Genomic DNA, 20,068 nt, shown 5'->3' with positions numbered 1-20,068 from the left:
GTCCACAGATATGTTCAGCTCATGAATGAGAAAAAGACAGGATTGTGTGTTTGTGTTAGTGTTTTAGACAAGCTCAATAAAATGAGGAGTGTTAGTGAAAAATGTTGTTATTATTTACTGCCTAGTGATGATACTCCACTGACAATATTCATTTGGATGCAATACCAAAACATCGTAAACAAGTAGTTAACCACTTACAATTGTGACATCAATAGTATCTGCTTACCATAACTGTATATAGGTAAATTAGATAAATGAGGATTTGCATGATTACACAGAAAAACACACTCGTACTGCTCAAGTTGTAATCATAGGACATAACTCCTTTCAACATTTCTTGACCCTCTGACCCCTTCCAGTCAGAAGGTCAGCCTGAAGGAGCGTGTGTTCTCCAGTCCCCGGAGTTCGGGGACCAAAGGGAAAGGTTCCCCCCAGGGCCCCAGTGGACAAGGCAGCCAGGGCCAGGGGGGCCAAGGTCAGGGCCAACCCATCCGCCGGTCCCCTAGTGGGGACAACAGCAACGAAGACAGCCCTAGCAAAGTGCCCAAGAGCTGGAGCTTCGGAGAGCGCAGCCGGGCGCGTCAGGCCTTCCGCATCAAGGGAGCTGCCTCGCGCCAAAATTCAGAAGGTAGGAGTATCTTACGGTCTTTACACAATGTGTTTCTGAGGTACTTGATATGTTGAGTTCAGTCTAGCTTTTGAATGATGTGTTGTTCTTCATTGCTTTAGTGTTTTATTGTCATCCGAGCCGGCCATCTTGGAAATGGGTTTGTTGTGATGTGAGTGTTCAGATGGTACGAATATTACTGCTGTATTATGTACTGTATCTATTGTGTCTCTTTTTTCCAGGTGTGATACTTTGCTCTCTATTGTCTGTAGAATCTACGTTTCCTTGCTGTTTGGTTCATTTGAAACCAACTTCGGAGAGTACAATTAGAGAAAGGCACAGTGTGGTGATTATTGTCTGCTGATGTAGTTGATATATATAAAGTTAGGGGACATCACAGTTACAGCAGTTGTGATAATGCTACTTGATGCTAACATAAGGGTTTCGTTAGCTCCATGACTCTATGGCAAGTTATAACAAACATCTGAACTGATAAAGACAGCGCTATAACCACTTTCCTCGATATAGCTCTATAAAACAGTTTCATGTCGAACTCATGAGTTCATAACATGTCTTATAACGATCCTATTTGCAGTATAAGTGTACAAAACATTAGAAACACCGTACTAATATTGAGTTGCGCCCTCAGAACAGCCTCAATTTGTCGGGGCATGGACTCTACAAGGTGTCGAAAGCATCCACAGGGACGCAGGCCCATGTTGACTCCAATGCTTCCCACAGTTGTGTTAAGTTGGATAGATGAAAGACCCAGCAACGTTGCAGTTCTTGACACACTCAAACCGGTGCACCTGGCAACTACAACCCATACCGCGTTCAAAGGCACTTAAATATTTTATCTTACCCATTCACCTTCTAAATGGCACACACACACAATCCATGTCTCAATTATCTAAAGGCTTAAAAATCGGTCTTAAACCTGTCTCATCCCCTTCATCTACACTGATTGAAGTGGATTTAACATGTGACATAAATCATAGCTTTCACCTGGATTCACCTGGTCAGTCTATGTCATGGAAAGAGCAGGTGTTCTTAATGTTTTGTACACTCAATATATAGTATTGGTATAGTGACCACCTCTAAATAGTATTTAGGTGTTAAAGTGATACTCCTAATTAATCGTAGATATTTACCATGAACTTAACAGCATGACAGCATATGTTTGAGCTACATGAGGTATTTATGTTAAACATATCCTGTCTGTGTAGTGTGTCTGTACTGATGCAGTTGTTGCTCTTGATGGTGTTTTCTCTGTACCTTGACAGAAAATATGCATTTGATGCGTGATTGGCAATATGCAATCCTCATCGATTCCCTTTCGTTTCTCTGTTTGACGCTGTGCTAAAGTGCTGATTGAGATGCAGGATGAAGAATTCAGACAGAAGAGCTCCCCAGGTCAGGCAAATGGAGAGGGTTGTTACACCACCCATGATCAACACACCGATAAGCAAATATAGAGGGACTCATTGCCTAATGTACACAAGAGCTCATGTTGCAATCATATTTCGTTTTCGGTTTGGTATGCTTTTTGGGCTGGTTCCCCAGACACAGAAGCCTAGTCCTGGACAAAAAAGCACGCTCAATGGAAAGGTTCCCCCCAGGGCCCCCAGTGGACAAGGCAGCCAGGGCCAGGGGGGCCAAAGTCAGGGCCAACCCATCCGAAAGTTGAAAGTGTTTTTAAATCCAGAACAAGGCTTAATCTGTGTCTGAGAAACCAGCCCTTCATCTTTGTCCGAAAAATATTTTGAATTGTTCCATTTTGTAAATAGCTGTAAAAAGGTAAACATGCTGTATAGTGTAAGATAACATGGATTTATTTTTCCTGGCAATGGCATCACCTTCATGTTTGCTGTTTGATTCGACTTTTGTTTTCATCATTAAACATCTTAAAAACATATATTTTGAATACTAATGAGATGCCTGCTCGGGTTTCTTGTCCAAATCATCCCAAGGTGTCAAATTGATTGTGTAGCTTAATGAAGTAACTTTAAGATGATTTGGACATGAAATCGGCCCAAATCTGATTTCACACATCAGTTCTAGTGATCAACCAGATCAAAATCTGTCAAAATTAGACGATATTTAATATACATTTTATATACATTTTGGTTAAAACTATTTACTAAAGTAATTCTATGGAGTAAAATGAGTGTGCATATCAGTCTCTCATTGGTTACAGTCTCATGCCATTAGATGATAAATGTGGCCAAATTATTGGTCTCAATTGCAGCAATCAATTAATAGCATGCTTAAGAGAGCATATTAAACCCAGTAACAAGCTATAACAATCTATGTCAGTTTATGATGATGACTGTTACCGACATCTGTTGAGATGTCTGTTATGTCATGCAAATTATTAGCCTGGGAAAACAGAGCTCTTCCATTTGGATTCCCAAGCTTCAGTTTGGATTCCCAGGCTAACAAAAAAGAATACTTGATATAATGCCTCTATAGCATGATCATGACATAAATCATAGTGATATAAAATTATGACATAAAACCTGTCATGATATGTCACTATGGTTAAGCAAAGTGACAACACTGTTACAAAGCAAGAACTGTACGACATTTAAATCTGATTGTAAGTTTCACCACTTCATAATGCCACTTGGCTTGCATGTCACGGTATACTGTAGCAGGCCTTATGCCATTCATATGGCAGCCATATGCCGTTCCTATGGCAGCCCTATGCCGTTCCTATGGCAGCCTTATGAAGGCACTATGATGCTGCATTTACTGATTTCCACTGCCCAGTTTTTCATTTTGCATCCCTTTTTTAAAACCAGAGATCCTACATTCTTACATGTTAAATAGTGCAGTTTTGAGATAAACTATTTATTTTTTATCATATCTACCAATAATTTATCACAAAAAAAATATTTTTCATATGAAGGGTTGTAACACTATGCACATAAAATGTTCAAGTATGTGACATTAGAATGATCCATCCTTTGGGGGAAGACATGCATCTACTTATTTGGCACCGTTCGACTATTGTACAATATCTCACATCTTGTCACATGTGAGCAATGGATTGAGCTCAAAATCAGACAGATATATACCAATTCATATAGTGCTGAAAAGGATAGCAGATTTTTAGACTGGCTGATGTAGCTTCCTTCTGCTACTGTATCAGTTGGGCCATGCTCATGTGTAGTCATAGCTTAACCTGCTTTTCAGAGAGTGACATTTTGATTGAGTTTGCTAGCTAGCTTATTGTACATACAATGCAGATTTGCACAGCACTATCACTGTTTGCTGCATGACAGTGTAGAGTTTTTTTTCTGTCAAATTACCATTTTATCATAACATGCCTTTTTACAATTTTGCAGTACAATAAGTGAATGCAACTAGTATGACAATCTTGGTCACACTTTCTATGAATACCCTATTCATAATGCATTTTTAAACCCTTTTGAAGCATAGGCACAATTGATGTGCTTATAATTGCATTATGAAGAGGTTATTTGTAGGAATTGGTACCAAAGTCGTTGCATTATTTTAATTGAGATATTCAGTATTCATTAAAGCATGTTTTCTATGAATCCTCTTTTTAAATGATTAGTTGTTGGATAATGTTGAATGCTCAATGGATGCCAAATGATCATTTTTCAGAGATCAGAGATAAACCCCCTCAAGAAATGTATATCCCCATATTCTGGAGATAAGCAGTGCTCCTCTCTTTTCTAATTATTGAATTGTTGGTTTCCCAAAATGGATCATTTAATCAGGCTGATCTCATGGTCCTGAAATAGTATTTTTTTTCTTTCTTGATGTTAAAGCATAAATCATGTAAATGTTGAACAGTTAAAACATATGTAAAGTTATTTGAATGCACTAAACCACAATGGTTAGTTTACTTGATGACAAGAATTTGCCTCCATATTTATCAGTTCCTATTTAGATACTGGATTTGAGTGGAAATTGTATTTTCTTCTCCTGAAGGTACAATACAGCAACAATGTACAATAATTAAGAGGTTACTATGAGTAAAAACGTCTTATTATCCACATGCTTGGAGGTATTTTACCAACCATATTTCTAGCACACATTTGCAATTTCAATTATTTCCAAATGTTCTTCCCAGCCTGTTTGTAATAAATGGAGCAAATAATACAGTCTAATCTCCTAATCTCCCAGTCCTAGTGTGGAATCAAGCTTCTTATTGCTACAGTCCTTCTTCAGTCAATTCCACTAATTACTGTACCTAACTACATTTAAGTGATTCACATCATTTTTCCTATCCCGCCTCTTCACAATGCAGATCTGGAAATAATCCCACAGTCCTGCATTGTACCTTCAGAGAGGTTGTGTAATACATGACAAGATACCCACTGACACAACTGAATATCACCACTGCCCTCTGGTTCTATTACATCATCATATTCTATTTCATTTCCTAATAAGCCTGTTTTTGTTCATTACCCCCCCCACACACTATTTAACCAGCTTTAATGAATTGTCTTTTCCTCCTCCTCTCCACCTCCTTTGCAGCAATTGAGGGGTTAATCAGTAAGAAAACCCCCGTGTCTGCTAGGGGATGTCCACCAGATCAAAACCAATAGAACCTACTGTTTATATGATATAAGCAATAGAATGCATGCCCAGCTCTTAGACCCATTCCATGAGCACAGTAGTGGGCGGGTCCCTCATTTCCATAATAGACCACTCCAATTCGAAGCAAGCAGCCCAAAGCCATGCACTCAACTCAAAATGGCTGCCGCTGCTCATTCTAACCTGCATGAAGGAAACCATCCAATCTCAGAGTCAGTCAGCCTTTGGCACCTACTAAGGGCCCTTAAACACAGCACTACAGAACAGTGGCACTTGTTCTCCTCCCTTCCCTTAAAATGGAAGCCATGTTGGGGAAGATGTGTTGCATTTTCATGGATCTGTTGTTTGGTTGGCATTAAGAGCACAATGTTTTTGGCTGTTGGAGTGAAACTGGGATAGGTCAATGCTGTGACCAAAAATTATTCACACCTTCATAAGGCAAGTTCAAGCTCACTTTTTTTGTTGTCAATACAGATATCTGCTTTATATTTATTGAGTTCTGAGTTCACACAGACATATAGTACTTGATTATACTAGATACAGTGCCTTTGGAAAGTATTCAGACCCGTTGACTTTTTCCACATTTTGTTACGTTACAGCCTTAATGTAAAATTGATTACATTTATTTTTTTCATCATCAAATTACACACACTGCCCCATAATGACAAAGCGAAAACAGGTTTTTAGACAATTTGGCTAATTTATTAAAATAAAAAAATGAAATATTACATTTACATAAGTATTCAGACCCTTCACTCAGTACTTGTTGAAGCACCTTTAGCAGCGATTACAGAATTGAGTCTTCTTGGGTATGACGCTACAAGCTTGGCACACCTGTATTTGGGGAGTTTCTCCCATTCTTCTCTGCAGATCCTCTCAAGCTCTATCAGGTTGGATGGGGAGCGTTGCTGCACAGCTATTTTCAGGTCTCTCTAGAGATGTTCTGTCAGGTTCAAGTCCGGGTTCTGGCTGGGCCACTCAAAGACATTCAGAGACTTCTCCCGAAGCCACTCCTGTGTTGTCTTGGCTGCGTGCTTAGGGTTGTTGTCCTGTTGCAAGGTGAACCTTTGCCACAGTCTGAGGTCCTGAGTGCTCTGGAGCAGGTTTTCATCAAGGATCTCTCTGTACTTTGCCCAGTTCATCTCTCCCTCGATCCTGACTAGTCTCCCAATCCCTGCCGCTGAAAACATCCCCACAGTATGATGCTGCCACCATAAATGCTTCACAGTAGGGATATGGTGCCTGGTTTCCTCTAGACGTGACGCTTGGCATTCAGGCCAAAGATTTCAATCTTGGTTTCATCAGACCAGAGAACCATGTTACTCATAGTCAGTCTTCAGATGCCTTTTGGCAAACCTCAAGCGGGCTGTCATGTGCCTTTTACTGAGGAGTGGCTTTCGTCTAGCCACTACCATAAAGGCCTGATTAGTGGAGTGCTGCAGAGATGGTTGTCCTTCTGGAAGGTTCTCCCATCTCCACAGAGGAACTAGAGCTTTGTCAGAGTGACTATCCGGTTCTTGGTCACCTCCCTGACCAAGGTCCTTCTCCCACGATTGCTCAGTTTGACCGAGAGACCAGCTCTAGGATGAGTCTTGGTGGTTCCAAACTTCTTACATTTAAGAATGATGGAGGCCGCTGTGTTCTTGGGGACCTTCAATGCTTCAGACATTTTTTGGTATCCTTCCCCAGATCTGTGCCTCGACAAAATCCTGTCTCGGAGAACTATGGACAATTCCTTCGACCTCGTGGCTTTGTTTTTGCTCAGACATCGCACTGTCAACTGTGGGACCTTATATAGACAGGTGTGTGCTGTTCCAAATCATGTCCAACCAATTGCATTTACCACAAGTGGACTCCAATCAAGTTGTAGAAACATCTCAAGGATGATCAGTGGAAACAGGATGCACCTGAGCTCAATTTTGAGTCTCATAGTAAAGGGTCTGGATGCTTATGTGAAAAAGGTATTTGTGTTTTCAAATTTTTATACATTTGCTCAAATTTCTAAAAACCAGTTTTCGCTTTGTCATTATGGGGTATTGAAATGTAGATTGCTGAGGAATTAATCCATTTTAGAATAAAAGCTGTAACTTAACAAAATGTGAAAAAGTCAAGGGGTCTAAATACTTCCCGAAGAATAACAAAGCCACTGACACACCATAAAACCATTATGGTCTTAAAAAGTGAGAAGTCTACTGTGTACTCTCTCAAATACAGCACCAACAATGAATTATAGAGGGAGCGATTTTCTCAGCCCTTTCACAAGTGCAGTCTGAACCTTGGTAAATTGCCAACTTGAGTCTGGCCTTTCAGAGCCCCAAAATAGAAAACTAATCCATTACAATAATTGAAAGTGAAATGTGTGACTGCACAAGCAAAGATCCACACTCCTCTGCCTCCGACTTCCAAGTCAAAAGACCAGTGTAGTGTAGTGACTCAGCCGCACATAAAAAAGTTTGATACAGAAAGGAGTATCAGAAATATTCTATGCTAATGCTAATGAATGATATACAGTGCAGACAGTTTACAATGTTATACTAGTGCACTGTTTTCACTATTAGTTTAGTTGAAGATATAGCAAGATCATTTGATCACAGAGTTAGCTGTCCTGCTATAGCTTGTATATAACTGCTTATTGAGCATCCATGTTTTACACTGTAGATACATAGTCCCCCCCTTCTGTCATATTGCATTCTGCAGATTGAAACACCTTAAACAACTTTCTCTGTATAGAACAGATGTAGGATCTTCATTTGAGGCAGATTGCAACGGCAGGAACATAATCCTGCAGCAACAGGAAATGGAATTATAAGTCATGGACATTTTTTGTAGGGGTTGATACATTTTTCGTTAGACATTTTAAAGTGGAAATTACAAACTTTCAAAGCCTTTTTAAACCTCAAATATACTATGTGTGCATTTCCTGCTGTGCAGGAAAATTCTCAGCAACAAAAGTGATCAAATTAAGATCCTACATCTGTACACCTAGAATTTGACTGTCTCAAACTGCTGATTGATTAGGCTGTGGTCCACTGCAGAGGCCTGTCCTGCTGAGGATGCTAGCTTCTAGCGTAGCTTCAGACAAGAGCACACTGCAGAGGCCTGTCCTGCTGAGGATGCTAGCTTCTAGCGTAGCTTCAGACAAGAGCACACTGGCTTCGGCACGGCACGCCACACATTTATATTTTTGGGCCACAGTAGTAAGATGAATCCCTTAACCTCTAACTGGTACCACTATGCCCCCCCCCACACACACTTTCCTTGAACTTATCCTGCATTGGCCAATGACATGAACCGACACTGCCATTAACCTGCCCTCGATTCGACCCGGCTCCCAATCCCACACTGTAACCCTGGGCTGTGCAAGTTAATGGCCGTGCCTTGCCTTCGCTTGGTTCCATGCAGACTGACATCCTAAAAGATGGAATGAGAGTGCAGATGACAGCTCAGCGTTTCCATCCCACAGGAACACACTAACACCGGAGCTGTCATGTGCTTGTTGTGTTTCGTAGAAGCCAGCCTCCCTGGTGAGGACATAGCGGACGACAATAAGAGCTGCCACTGTGAGTTTGTCCCTCAGGACTTAACTCCCGGACTCAAGGTCTCCATCAGGGCCATTTGGTAAGCCAAGACAAGTGTTGTCTTTCAGAGTGGGTCTGGCTCAGTTCTAGTGTTGCAAAATATCTGTAACTTTTCCAAAATTCCCAGGTCCATATTTCCAGCTTATTCACTCCTGATTCTGGGAATCTTTCAACTGGGATTTCTGGGAATCTTTCAACTGGGATTTCTGGGAGTTTGGGAAAGTAAAAGACATTACTGTAATTTTACAATCCTAGTCAGGTCACAAACGCAATCTCTCATTTGATCTGTGTTATTGTTTAGACCAGCGCTAGAATACACTGTTAAACAGACATGTATAAAGTTCATTAAGATGTCTCATGCCCCACATAATTCCCCCCAACCCTAGTAGAACGATCATACATCTATGAAATGTCCCCTTGAGGTTGTGGACATATCTGAAACATTTCTCCCTTCATCAGCATTATGAGGTTCATGGTCTCCAAGAGGAAGTTCAAAGAGAGCCTGAGGCCGTACGACGTGATGGACGTCATAGAGCAGTATTCAGCCGGCCACTTGGACATGCTGGCCCGCATCAAAAACCTCCAGTCCAGGCAAGATACCCTCCCTCTCTCCTTCTCTCTCGCACTTAGTCTCTCTCTAAGAAACAGGTCTTTTGTCAAAATTTTAGATCCCTGGGTACAGCACTCGAATAGAGCGGGAGGTTACAGTTACATTGCATGCCTCGTTGTGTCCTCCTGTGTTTGATGTCCATAATGTCTGTTTTCTGTAGTGATGTCTGATCTCGTTTGGGATGTCTGTTCTCTGTAGTGATGTCTGTTCTCTGTAGTGATGTCTGTTCTCTGTAGTGATGTCTGTTCTCTGTAGTGATGTCTGTTCTCTGTAGTGATGTCTGTTATATGTAGTGATGTCTGTTATATGTAGTGATGTCTGTTCTATGTAGTGATGTCTGTTATATGTAGTGATGTCTGTTTTATGTAGTGATGTCTGTTATATGTAGTGATGTCTGTTATATGTAGTGATGTCTGTTTTATGTAGTGATGTCTGTTATATGTAGTGATGTCTGTTTTATGTAGTGATGTCTGTTATATGTAGTGATGTCTGTTCTGTGTAGTGATGTCTGTTATATGTAGTGATGTCTGTTCTCTGTAGTGATGTCTGTTCTCTGTAGTGATGTCTGTTCTCTGCAGTGATGTCTGTTTTATGTAGTGATGTCTGTTATATGTAGTGATGTCTGTTATATGTAGTGATGTCTGTTTTATGTAGTGATGTCTGTTCTCTGTAGTGATGTCTGTTCTCTGTAGTGATGTCTGTTCTCTGTAGTGATGTCTGTTATATGTAGTGATGTCTGTTATATGTAGTGATGTCTGTTATATGTAGTGATGTCTGTTTTATGTAGTGATGTCTGTTATATGTAGTGATGTCTGTTATATGTAGTGATGTCTGTTATATGTAGTGATGTCTGTTCTATGTAGTGATGTCTGTTATATGTAGTGATGTCTGTTATATGTAGTGATGTCTGTTATATGTAGTGATGTCTGTTATATGTAGTGATGTCTGTTCTATGTAGTGATGTCTGTTTTATGTAGTGATGTCTGTTATATGTAGTGATGTCTGTTATATGTAGTGATGTCTGTTATATGTAGTGATGTCTGTTATATGTAGTGATGTCTGTTCTCTGTAGTGATGTCTGTTTTATGTAGTGATGTCTGTTTTATGTAGTGATGTCTCTTCTATGTAGTGATGTCTGTTTTATGTAGTGATGTCTGTTATATGTAGTGATGTCTGTTCGTTTGGGATGTCTGTTCTCTGTAGTGATGTCTGTTCTCTGTAGTGATGTCTGATCTCTGTGTGATGTCTGTTCTCTGTAGTGATGTCTTATTAGTGTGATGTCTGTTATATGTAGTGATGTCTGTTATATGTAGTGATGTCTGTTATATGTAGTGATGTCTGTTATATGTAGTGATGTCTGTTAGTGATGTCTGTTTTATGTGTGATGTCTGTTCTCTGTAGTGATGTCTGTTATATGTAGTGATGTCTGTTATATGTAGTGATGTCTGTTTTATGTAGTGATGTCTGTTTTATGTAGTGATGTCTGTTATATGTAGTGATGTCTGTTTTATGTAGTGATGTCTGTTTTATGTAGTGATGTCTGTTCTCTGTAGTGATGTCTGTTATATGTAGTGATGTCTGTTTTATGTAGTGATGTCTGTTCTGTGTAGTGATGTCTGTTATATGTAGTGATGTCTGTTCTGTGTAGTGATGTCTGTTATATGTAGTGATGTCTGTTCTATGTAGTGATGTCTGTTATATGTAGTGATGTCTGTTCTATGTAGTGATGTCTGTTATATGTAGTGATGTCTGTTATATGTAGTGATGTCTGTTTTATGTAGTGATGTCTGTTTTATGTAGTGATGTCTGTTTTATGTAGTGATGTCTGTGATGTCTGTTCTGTGTATGATGTCTGTTATATGTAGTGATGTGATGTCTGTTCTGTGTAGTGATGTCTGTTATATGTAGTGATGTCTGTTATATGTAGTGATGTCTGTTATATGTAGTGATGTCTGTTATATGTAGTGATGTCTGTTCTCTGTAGTAATGTCTGTTATATGTAGTGATGTCTGTTCTCTGTAGTGATGTCTGTTCTCTGTAGTGATGTCTGTTCTCTGTAGTGATGTCTGTTCTCTGCAGTGATGTCTGTTTTATGTAGTGATGTCTGTTATATGTAGTGATGTCTGTTATATGTAGTGATGTCTGTTTTATGTAGTGATGCCTGTTCTATGTAGTGATGTCTGGTATATGTAGTGATGTCTGTTTCATGTAGTGATGTCTGTTTTATGTAGTGATGTCTGTTTTATGTAGTGATGTCTGTTTTATGTAGTGATGTCTGTTATATGTAGTGATGTCTGTTCTCTGTAGTGATGTCTGTTTTATGTAGCGATGTCTGTTTTATGTAGTGATGTCTGTTATATGTAGTGATGTCTGTTATATGTAGTGATGTCTGTTATATGTAGTGATGTCTGTTATATGTAGTGATGTCTGTTTTATGTAGTGATGTCTGTTATATGTAGTGATGTCTGTTATATGTAGTCATGTCTATTGTCGTGATGTCTGTTCTCTGTAGTGATGTCTGTTTTATGTAGTGATGTCTGTTATATGTAGTGATGTCTGTTTTATGTAGTGATGTCTGTTATATGTAGTGATGTCTGTTATATGTAGTGATGTCTGTTTTATGTAGTGATGCCTGTTCTATGTAGTGATGTCTGGTATATGTAGTGATGTCTGTTTTATGTAGTGATGTCTGTTTTATGTAGTGATGTCTGTTTTATGTAGTGATGTCTGTTTTATGTAGTGATGTCTGTTATATGTAGTGATGTCTGTTCTCTGTAGTGATGTCTGTTTTAGTGATGTCTGTTTTATGTAGTGATGTCTGTTATATGTAGTGATGTCTGTTATATGTAGTGATGTCTGTTATATGTAGTGATGTCTGTTATATGTAGTGATGTCTGTTTTATGTAGTGATGTCTGTTATATGTAGTGATGTCTGTTATATGTAGTCATGTCTATTCTCTGTCGTGATGTCTGTTCTCTGTAGTGATGTCTGTTTTATGTAGTGATGTCTGTTATATGTAGTGATGTCTGTTTTATGTAGTGATGTCTGTTATATGTAGTGATGTCTGTTTTATGTAGTGATGTCTGTTTTATGTAGTGATGTCTGTTTTATGTAGTGATGTCTGTTATATGGAGTGATGTCTGTTTTATGTAGTGATGTCTGTTATATGTAGTGATGTCTGTTATATGTAGTGATGTCTGTTATATGTAGTGATGTCTGTTATATGTAGTGATGTCTGTTATATGTAGTGATGTCTGTTCTCTGTGGTGATGTCTGTTCTCTGTGGTGATGTCTGTTCTCTAGTGATGTCTGTGGTGATGTCTGTTCTCTAGTGATGTCTGTTCTCTGTAGTGATGTCTGTTCTCTGTGGTGATGTCTGTTCTCTGTGGTGATGTGTTCTGTGGTGATGTCTGTTCTCTTGATGTCTGTGAGTGACGTCTGTTCTCTGTAGTGATGTCTGTTCTCTGTGGTGATGTCTGTTCTCTGTGGTGATGTCTGTTCTATGTAGTGATGTCTGTTCTCTGTAGTGATGTCTGTTCTCTGTGGTGATGTCTGTTCTCTGTAGTGATGTCTGTTCTCTGTAGTGATGTCTGTTCTCTGTAGTGATGTCTGTTCTCTGTAGTGATGTCTGTTCTCTGTAGTGATGTCTGTTCTCTGTGGTGATGTCTGTTCTCTGGTGATGTCTGTTCTCTTGATGTCTGTTCTCTGTAGTGATGTCTGTTCTCTGTAGTGATGTCTGTTCTCTGTGGTGATGTCTGTTCTCTGTAGTGATGTCTGTTCTCTGTGGTGATGTGTTCATTCACCAGGAATCAGAGGATGATTGACAGTTCATGATATTCCCGAGTCCCAACAACATCACGGTATAGGCTGCTGTACCCCAGTAATGACAAGAGAAGATAGTGAATCAGTGACAATCAGTGACTTCTTGTGAAACGTTGATGTAGTCTGCTTCTTTATAACTCACCAGCAGTGTGAGTCTGTATGAATGTTAAGACAACTCTTATCAAGCCAATCAACATTTGGCCTGACCTGCAAAGGGGCATATTCTGAAATCATTGTATGATGTTAAGAGGTTCATCATAAAGGGTCCATCTTCTAGAGACACAACTCTGGTATCCATGACTAAGGGAATTTTCCGTGAGGTTGTTCTTACCAAGTGCAACCAGCCATTGCAAATATAGAGTCATGGTGAGGTTTGTTCCCCCCAAAGGTCAGAGTTCATTGAATCTGAATTCCGAGTCTACATGCATCACACTACATTTACATTGTTTACATTGTAGTCATTTAGCAGATGCTCTTATCCAGAGTGACTTACAGATAGCTAGGTGAGACAACCACATATCTCAGTCATAGTACATACATTCTTCCTCAACAATGTAGCAAAGGCAGTGCTAGTAGTTAGGGTTCCACATGTATGTAAATATATTCCTACTTATAACAGAAAAATGTTCATATCAAAATCTCCTCACTATTTTTTTAAATGATGGCTTCACTGTCATATCATACAGCTGTAGTCTGTGATTATTTTACCAAATGAAAAAACATCCTTTTGGAAAATTTGTTTTAGAAAATACATATTTGTCCTTGTCTTTCGTCCCCTGGTTCTGTTGTTTTGGTTTCGTTCATTTCATGTGCGCTTGTCAGACTGGTCTGTGTTGCGCCTTCATCCTGCATTGTGCTGGTGTCTTCTCTATTCACTTTGCCAGGATAGATATGATTGTTGGTCCCCATGGACCCTCAACTCCACGCCATAAGAAGTATTCATCTGATGGACCCAAAGAGTCACCCAAATACTCTCCTAGGTTAGCCCAGACTGCCTCTCTCTCGTCAAGAGATTCTCCTGAGTTCCTTATCCATTCTGTTGACACGCAGCGGAAACCTTTTTTTGGCTCGGCCTACTGTATGTGACAGCATGTGACGAGCTGTGTCTATAAAGAGGAGTGACTTTATCAAAGTGGCAAATATCTTACTGCAAGCAGCAATTAATGAGTTATTCTCAGTAAATTACTACTGAAACTCATTGACTCATATTGTCTCTTTGAGTGCTAATCGGCTGAATAGATAGTATATACATTGTACAGTATAACACGTGCAATTTTGTTTCTTCTCATTTTTCTTGCCCTATACTGCAATGATTTTACTAGAGAATTAATAAAAGTAGAATAAAAGTTAAAGAAGACTAACTTGGTTTATCCAATAGTTAAGAATATGGTAAATGCTCCCGTAGGACATAGGAGGAGCTCATACACTGTAGGTAAGTATTCAAGTCAAGTAGCCGAACAAAAAAAGTGTTGAGCTGAGTCACCTGCAATACATTAACAATGAAGAGCTTATACATAAAAATAATAAGATACAGCTACTCCTTATGACCTATGAGGCGACTACGAACAGTATAGTTTGTTCTCTGGTTTCGGATGCATGTTGGCATGAGGCGTATTGAAGCATGCCACACGATGCACAAAATCGAATCAAATAAAAACAAAAGTCCATTTCAGAAGTTTGCATAGTTTTCTAATCGTGGCCTCCTGGGATGGTTGGGAAATCGGTGAGCATGTTTTACCTGACTGTGAAGGTGTTCTATGAATAATATTTTTATACTGAGGATTTTTCTCTCTTATTCAGATGTTTAAAATGGTAGTTCATTGCTAACCCTCTTTCAAATGTAGGATCTTAATTTGAGCCTTTGCTTCAGCAGGAAAATAATTCTACAGCAACAGGAAATGTGAAATATTATGTGGATTATAGTTAGACATTTTTGTAGGGGTTGATACATTTATCCTAAGGGAAAATCAAGCCTGACATTTCAAGTAGAAATTAAAAACTTCAGAAGCCTTTTTAAACCTCAAAACAATACACGTTTTAAATATCCTGCATTGCAGAAAATTTATCCTGCAACAGGGTGATCAAATGAAGATCCTACATCTGTATAAGTAGGCCTCAGTCAGAGTTAAAGCTAGTGTAGATGTTGTGGATGGTTTTTACAAGGTTCATGGTGCTTTAGCTGATCCAATATGTCCAAGCAATTTTTTCAGTGAAACTTTACTTGAATCAACCTCCACTTTTAGTGTACACATTTGATTAACACTTTACTCAAAGCTTTCATAATGCCAACAGAACCTTTCATAATGATTACAGAACCTTTCATAATGCCTACAGAACCTTTCATAATGATTACAGAACTTTTAATAATGCCAACAGAACCTTTCATAATGATTACATAACTTTTAATAATGCCAACAAAAACCTTTCATAATGCCAACAAAAACCTTTCATAATGCCTACAGAACCTTTCATAATGCCTACAGAACCTTTCATAATGCCTACAGAACCTTTCATAAAGCCAACAGTGCCTTTCATAATGCATGCAGAACCTCTCATAATGCATGCAGAACCTCTCATAATGCCTACAGCACCTCTCATAATGCCTGCAGCACCTCTCATAATGCCTACAGCACCTCTCATAATGCCTACAGCACCTCTCATAATGCCTACAGAACATTTCAGTATACCTACAGAACCTTTCAGTATACCTACAGAACCTTAGCAGTCATAGAACCCGTGTCATGACAACACTTTGGCAACTGGCTTAACAATGTTATGAAGCAGACCATGTATGGCAACCTACCATCTCTAGAAACTTCCATGGGTTTTTAAGACCTTCGTTATAACCTCTCAACTTGAAGTAAGGTGTTTCTGTATTGTCTTGCTGGGGTTCAAGAGCCCATGAATGGCACTGATGAGTAGTTGAAATAAAGAAAACTAACCCTGCATCCTCCAAGGCCCTACCTAGGTCCTCCTCCTCCTCCTCCTCCTGCTCCACCTATCCGTTGTCTGAACACACTGTAATACATGTTATGCCATGCCATCCCATGCATGAGCCTGTCTGACTCCCACTGTGCTCAGCGCTAGGAAGGCGAGAGCTGTACCCGAGTGTGTGGTACTCTCCTCTCAACACCTGCAGTCCTCTACCTCTTGCAGTAGGATCAGATATTGTCAGGTTATACACTTCCACTTGTTATACCGTGGACCTGAGTTGAAGGTCAGCGATTATTTTAGAGTAGAATATAGTACTGTAAGTGTTTTTGTTTTGTTGTGGTATTCAAGGTGATATAAGGTGTCAATTTCAAGTAGGTTTTCTTCAACTCTATTGGCTTGATACTAAACAGACGTCACCTGTTTGTGTTTTGAATCGGTAGAGTTGACCAGATTGTTGGTCGAGGTACTCCAATCACAGATAAAGACCGTCCCAAAGGATCCACTGACAGTGGGGTTGAAGAGGACACAAGCATGATGGGGCGCCTAGGGAAAATGGAGAAACAGGTAAGGTATACTGTTATCTGGTGATGGCAGTATTCATTGTATACCTTTGTTTCACTTGGGCTTTCCAACTGTCCATCACACCATGGTGTCTTCCCTTCTGAGCAGGTCATGTCAATGGAAAGGAAGCTGGACTTCTTGGTGAACATCTACATCCAGCGCATGGGCATCTCCCAGTCGGAGACGGACGCCTACTTTGGGTCCAAGGAGCCCGAACCAGCACCGCCCTACCACAGCCCTGTGGACCACATGGAGAAGAGTGGCTCCATCACCAAGATCATCCGATCCAACAGCTCTATCGGACAGAAGAACTTTGACCCACCGCCATCCTGCTCCGGCCCGGGGGTCCACTGCCCACCCTCCACCTCCTGGCAGCAGCACAACGTCAGTGAGTTCCACCAGCCTAGCCAAGGCAACTTACCCTCTCCTGTAGGTGATCACTCCTTGGTCCGTATCCCTCCTCCGCCGGCCCACGAGCGCTCCTCTGGAGGCCACAACGGGAGCAATCGGGGATCCCACCGCAATAGCGTTGGTGGAGGAGGAGGAGGTGGAGGCGGTGGCGAGGGGGATAGAGAGGGCAAGCCAGACAGCGACACGTCCATCTCTATCCCCTCAGTGGACCACGAGGAGCTGGAGCGCTCCTTCAGTGGCTTCAGCATCTCCCAGTCCAAGGAGAACCTGGACTTCCTGAACAACAGCTATTTCAGTGGCGTAGCCCGCTGTGCCAAGGTAAGGCCCTACATCGCAGAAGGTGAGTCCGACACTGACTCCGACCTCTGCGCCCCCTCACCCAACTCGGCCACCGGGGAAGGCGCTTACGGGGACCGAGGGTGGTCAGGATCCAAGTAGGCCAAAATTGGAACCTCATATAAATGGGGCCATGGTGACTCTGCCTTGGAGTTCAGAGCTGAGAGGCCGATATGCTGGGTGTGAGGCCGCTGCTACCACCAATGGTACATGTGAGAACAGAGTCACCCAGCTCCTCTTAAATGACTGCAACGTAGAGTGAGAAGAAAGGTTTATCAGACCACACTCCAGCAGTTTGTACTGAGAAAGCGCCTGTAGTTTTTCATACTCGGAAGGTTTGCAGCAACTTGACTTAGAGCACACACATTTGTTCTCATGTATTCACACACTCATCAAGATTAAGTTTGCCAGTGATTTAAAAAAATATCTGACCCTGGAATGGAATGCAGATTAATTGCCAACCTTCTATATTATGATTGAGATGGTTAAAGAGCTATCACACAGAAGAAACAGGTCCCGTGTGGCTCAGCTGATAGAGAGCAGCACTTGCAGTGCCAGGGTTGTGGGTTCAATTCCCACAGGGCATCAATACGAACGAACGTGGACATGTATGCACTCACTATTGTAAGTTGCTCTAGATAAGTGTGTCTCGTAAATTACAAAAAATTATTATTATATAAAATATACTTGAATTTGATCTAAATGATGACATTCATGTTATTTTGCTGTATCTCTTTGTTCTGATATGTGGCACAAGAGATTCCCAATGAATCTAAAATGTATTGTATTTCTATCCCAAATGACTTATTATTTACAGTGGACAACAGAGGACATGTTTTGCATTATGGTTGATCAACTAAACGCATATCTTTCAAAGGAATGTAATATTATCAGCATTATGGCTTGTGTCCATAAGCCCTATGGGATAAAGGGACGTGATAACCAGTTCTATGTGCACTATTCTGTTGTGGTTGTTCAAAAACACGGATGGTATTTACATCACACTACTTACTAAAGATATTGTACATATTCTATTCAATACCCACAATATTGCATTTGTGATATCCACAAAGATGCTTTCTATGGGTAGAGGTACATTTGGTTTAGTCTTTATATGATCTGTAAAGATGTATTTTATTGATTTGTATATATCAAATCATTTAGATGTGTTTATTTATTTCCTGTAAGAATTATAGAAGCAACTTAGGCACAAATGCCTTGCAGCTGTCTTGATCTTTTCATTTGGATTCATTTTTGCTAAAAAAGTTTTTCTAAGAATCAATTATTGAACTGCACTAACACTTAACAGCCAATGACATGATACTCAACTGGAAACATCAACACACTTCACTAATGTAAAATTACAACAGCTACAGTTAGATGGAAGGTTTGATATTTTGTTGGTAGAAAATATAATTTCAAGATGATAAAAATTGTAACGAAATATTCAGGCAGGCCTACCTCACTTCCCACTGAGGAACACAGGACAGACGTCACACTGCTTCACACAGGACAGACTTCACACTGCTTCACACAGGACAGACGTCACACTGCTGGACACAGGACAGACTTCACACTGCTTCACACAGGACAGACGTCACACTGCTGGACACAGAACAAGCTTCCCACTGCTGAATAGAGGACAGGCTGATGAACACAGGAGAGGCTTCATTCACACTGCTGAACACAAGACAGGCTTCCCATTGCTGAACACAGGACAGGCTTCCTTCCCAATGCTGCACAGGACAGGCTTCTCACTGCTGAACACAGGACAGGCTTCCTTCCCAATGCTGCACAGGACAGGCTTCTCACTGCTGAACACAGGACAGGCTTCCTTCCCAATGCTGCACAGGACAGGCTTCCCACTGCTGAACACAAGACAGGCTTCCCATTGCTGAACACAAGACAGGCTTCCCATTGCTGAACACAAGACAGGCTTCCTTCCCAATGCTGCACAGGACAGGCTTCTCACTGCTGAACACAGGACAGGCTTCCTTCCCAATGCTGCACAGGACAGGCTTCCCACTGCTGAACACAAGACAGGCTTCCCATTGCTGAACACAAGACAGGCTTCCTTCCCAATGCTGCACAGGACAGGCTTCCCACTGCTGAACACAAGACAGGCTTCCCATTGCTGAACACAAGACAGGCTTCCTTCCCAATGCTGCACAGGACAGGCTTCCCACTGCTGAACACAAGACAGGCTTCCCATTGCTGAACACAAGACAGGCTTCCCCCAATGCTGCACAGGACAGGCTTCTTCCCTGCTGAACACAGGACAGGCTTCCCAATGCTGCACAGGACAGGCTTCCTTCCCAATGCTGAACACAGGACAGGCTTCTCCCAATGCTGCACAGGACAGGCTTCTCACTGCTGAACACAGGACAGGCTTCTCACTGCTGAACACAGGACAGGCTTCTCACTGCTGAACACAGGACAGGCTTCTCACTGCTGAACACAGGACAGGCTTCTCACTGCTGAACACACTTTGACATGATATTTCATGTGAGCCAACATGGGGACATTCAACAAACTGTGTTATCCTTTGAAAAGGCCTTTGGTCCATTAATGCTGCAATAATTTGGGTAATTATGTTTAAAATGGACTCGTTGTATAATGTTTCATTGTTGTATTTT

The 20,068-nt window shown here is 40.8% G+C and overlaps 1 protein-coding gene across 1 annotated transcript in view; it reads left to right on the top strand.

Annotated features, from left to right (window-relative positions):
* The window catches only part of LOC112255350 (potassium voltage-gated channel subfamily KQT member 2-like), a 69,409-nt gene extending 49,896 nt beyond the window's left edge, over window positions 1–19,513 (top strand). Inside the window, exons 11-16 of the mRNA XM_042324796.1 lie at window positions 360–628; window positions 8,689–8,797; window positions 9,217–9,348; window positions 14,075–14,170; window positions 16,565–16,688; window positions 16,794–19,513. Of these exons, the coding sequence (XP_042180730.1) occupies window positions 360–628; window positions 8,689–8,797; window positions 9,217–9,348; window positions 14,075–14,170; window positions 16,565–16,688; window positions 16,794–17,534 (1,471 nt within the window). The 3' untranslated portion in view covers window positions 17,535–19,513. The remainder of the gene's footprint in view (window positions 1–359; window positions 629–8,688; window positions 8,798–9,216; window positions 9,349–14,074; window positions 14,171–16,564; window positions 16,689–16,793) is intronic.
* Window positions 19,514–20,068: the final 555 nt, after the last annotated feature.

The sequence above is a fragment of the Oncorhynchus tshawytscha genome, linkage group LG07, assembly GCF_018296145.1.
Source record: "Oncorhynchus tshawytscha isolate Ot180627B linkage group LG07, Otsh_v2.0, whole genome shotgun sequence".
Lineage (NCBI taxonomy): Eukaryota > Metazoa > Chordata > Actinopteri > Salmoniformes > Salmonidae > Oncorhynchus > Oncorhynchus tshawytscha.
This window is presented reverse-complemented; position numbering and strand designations above follow the sequence as displayed.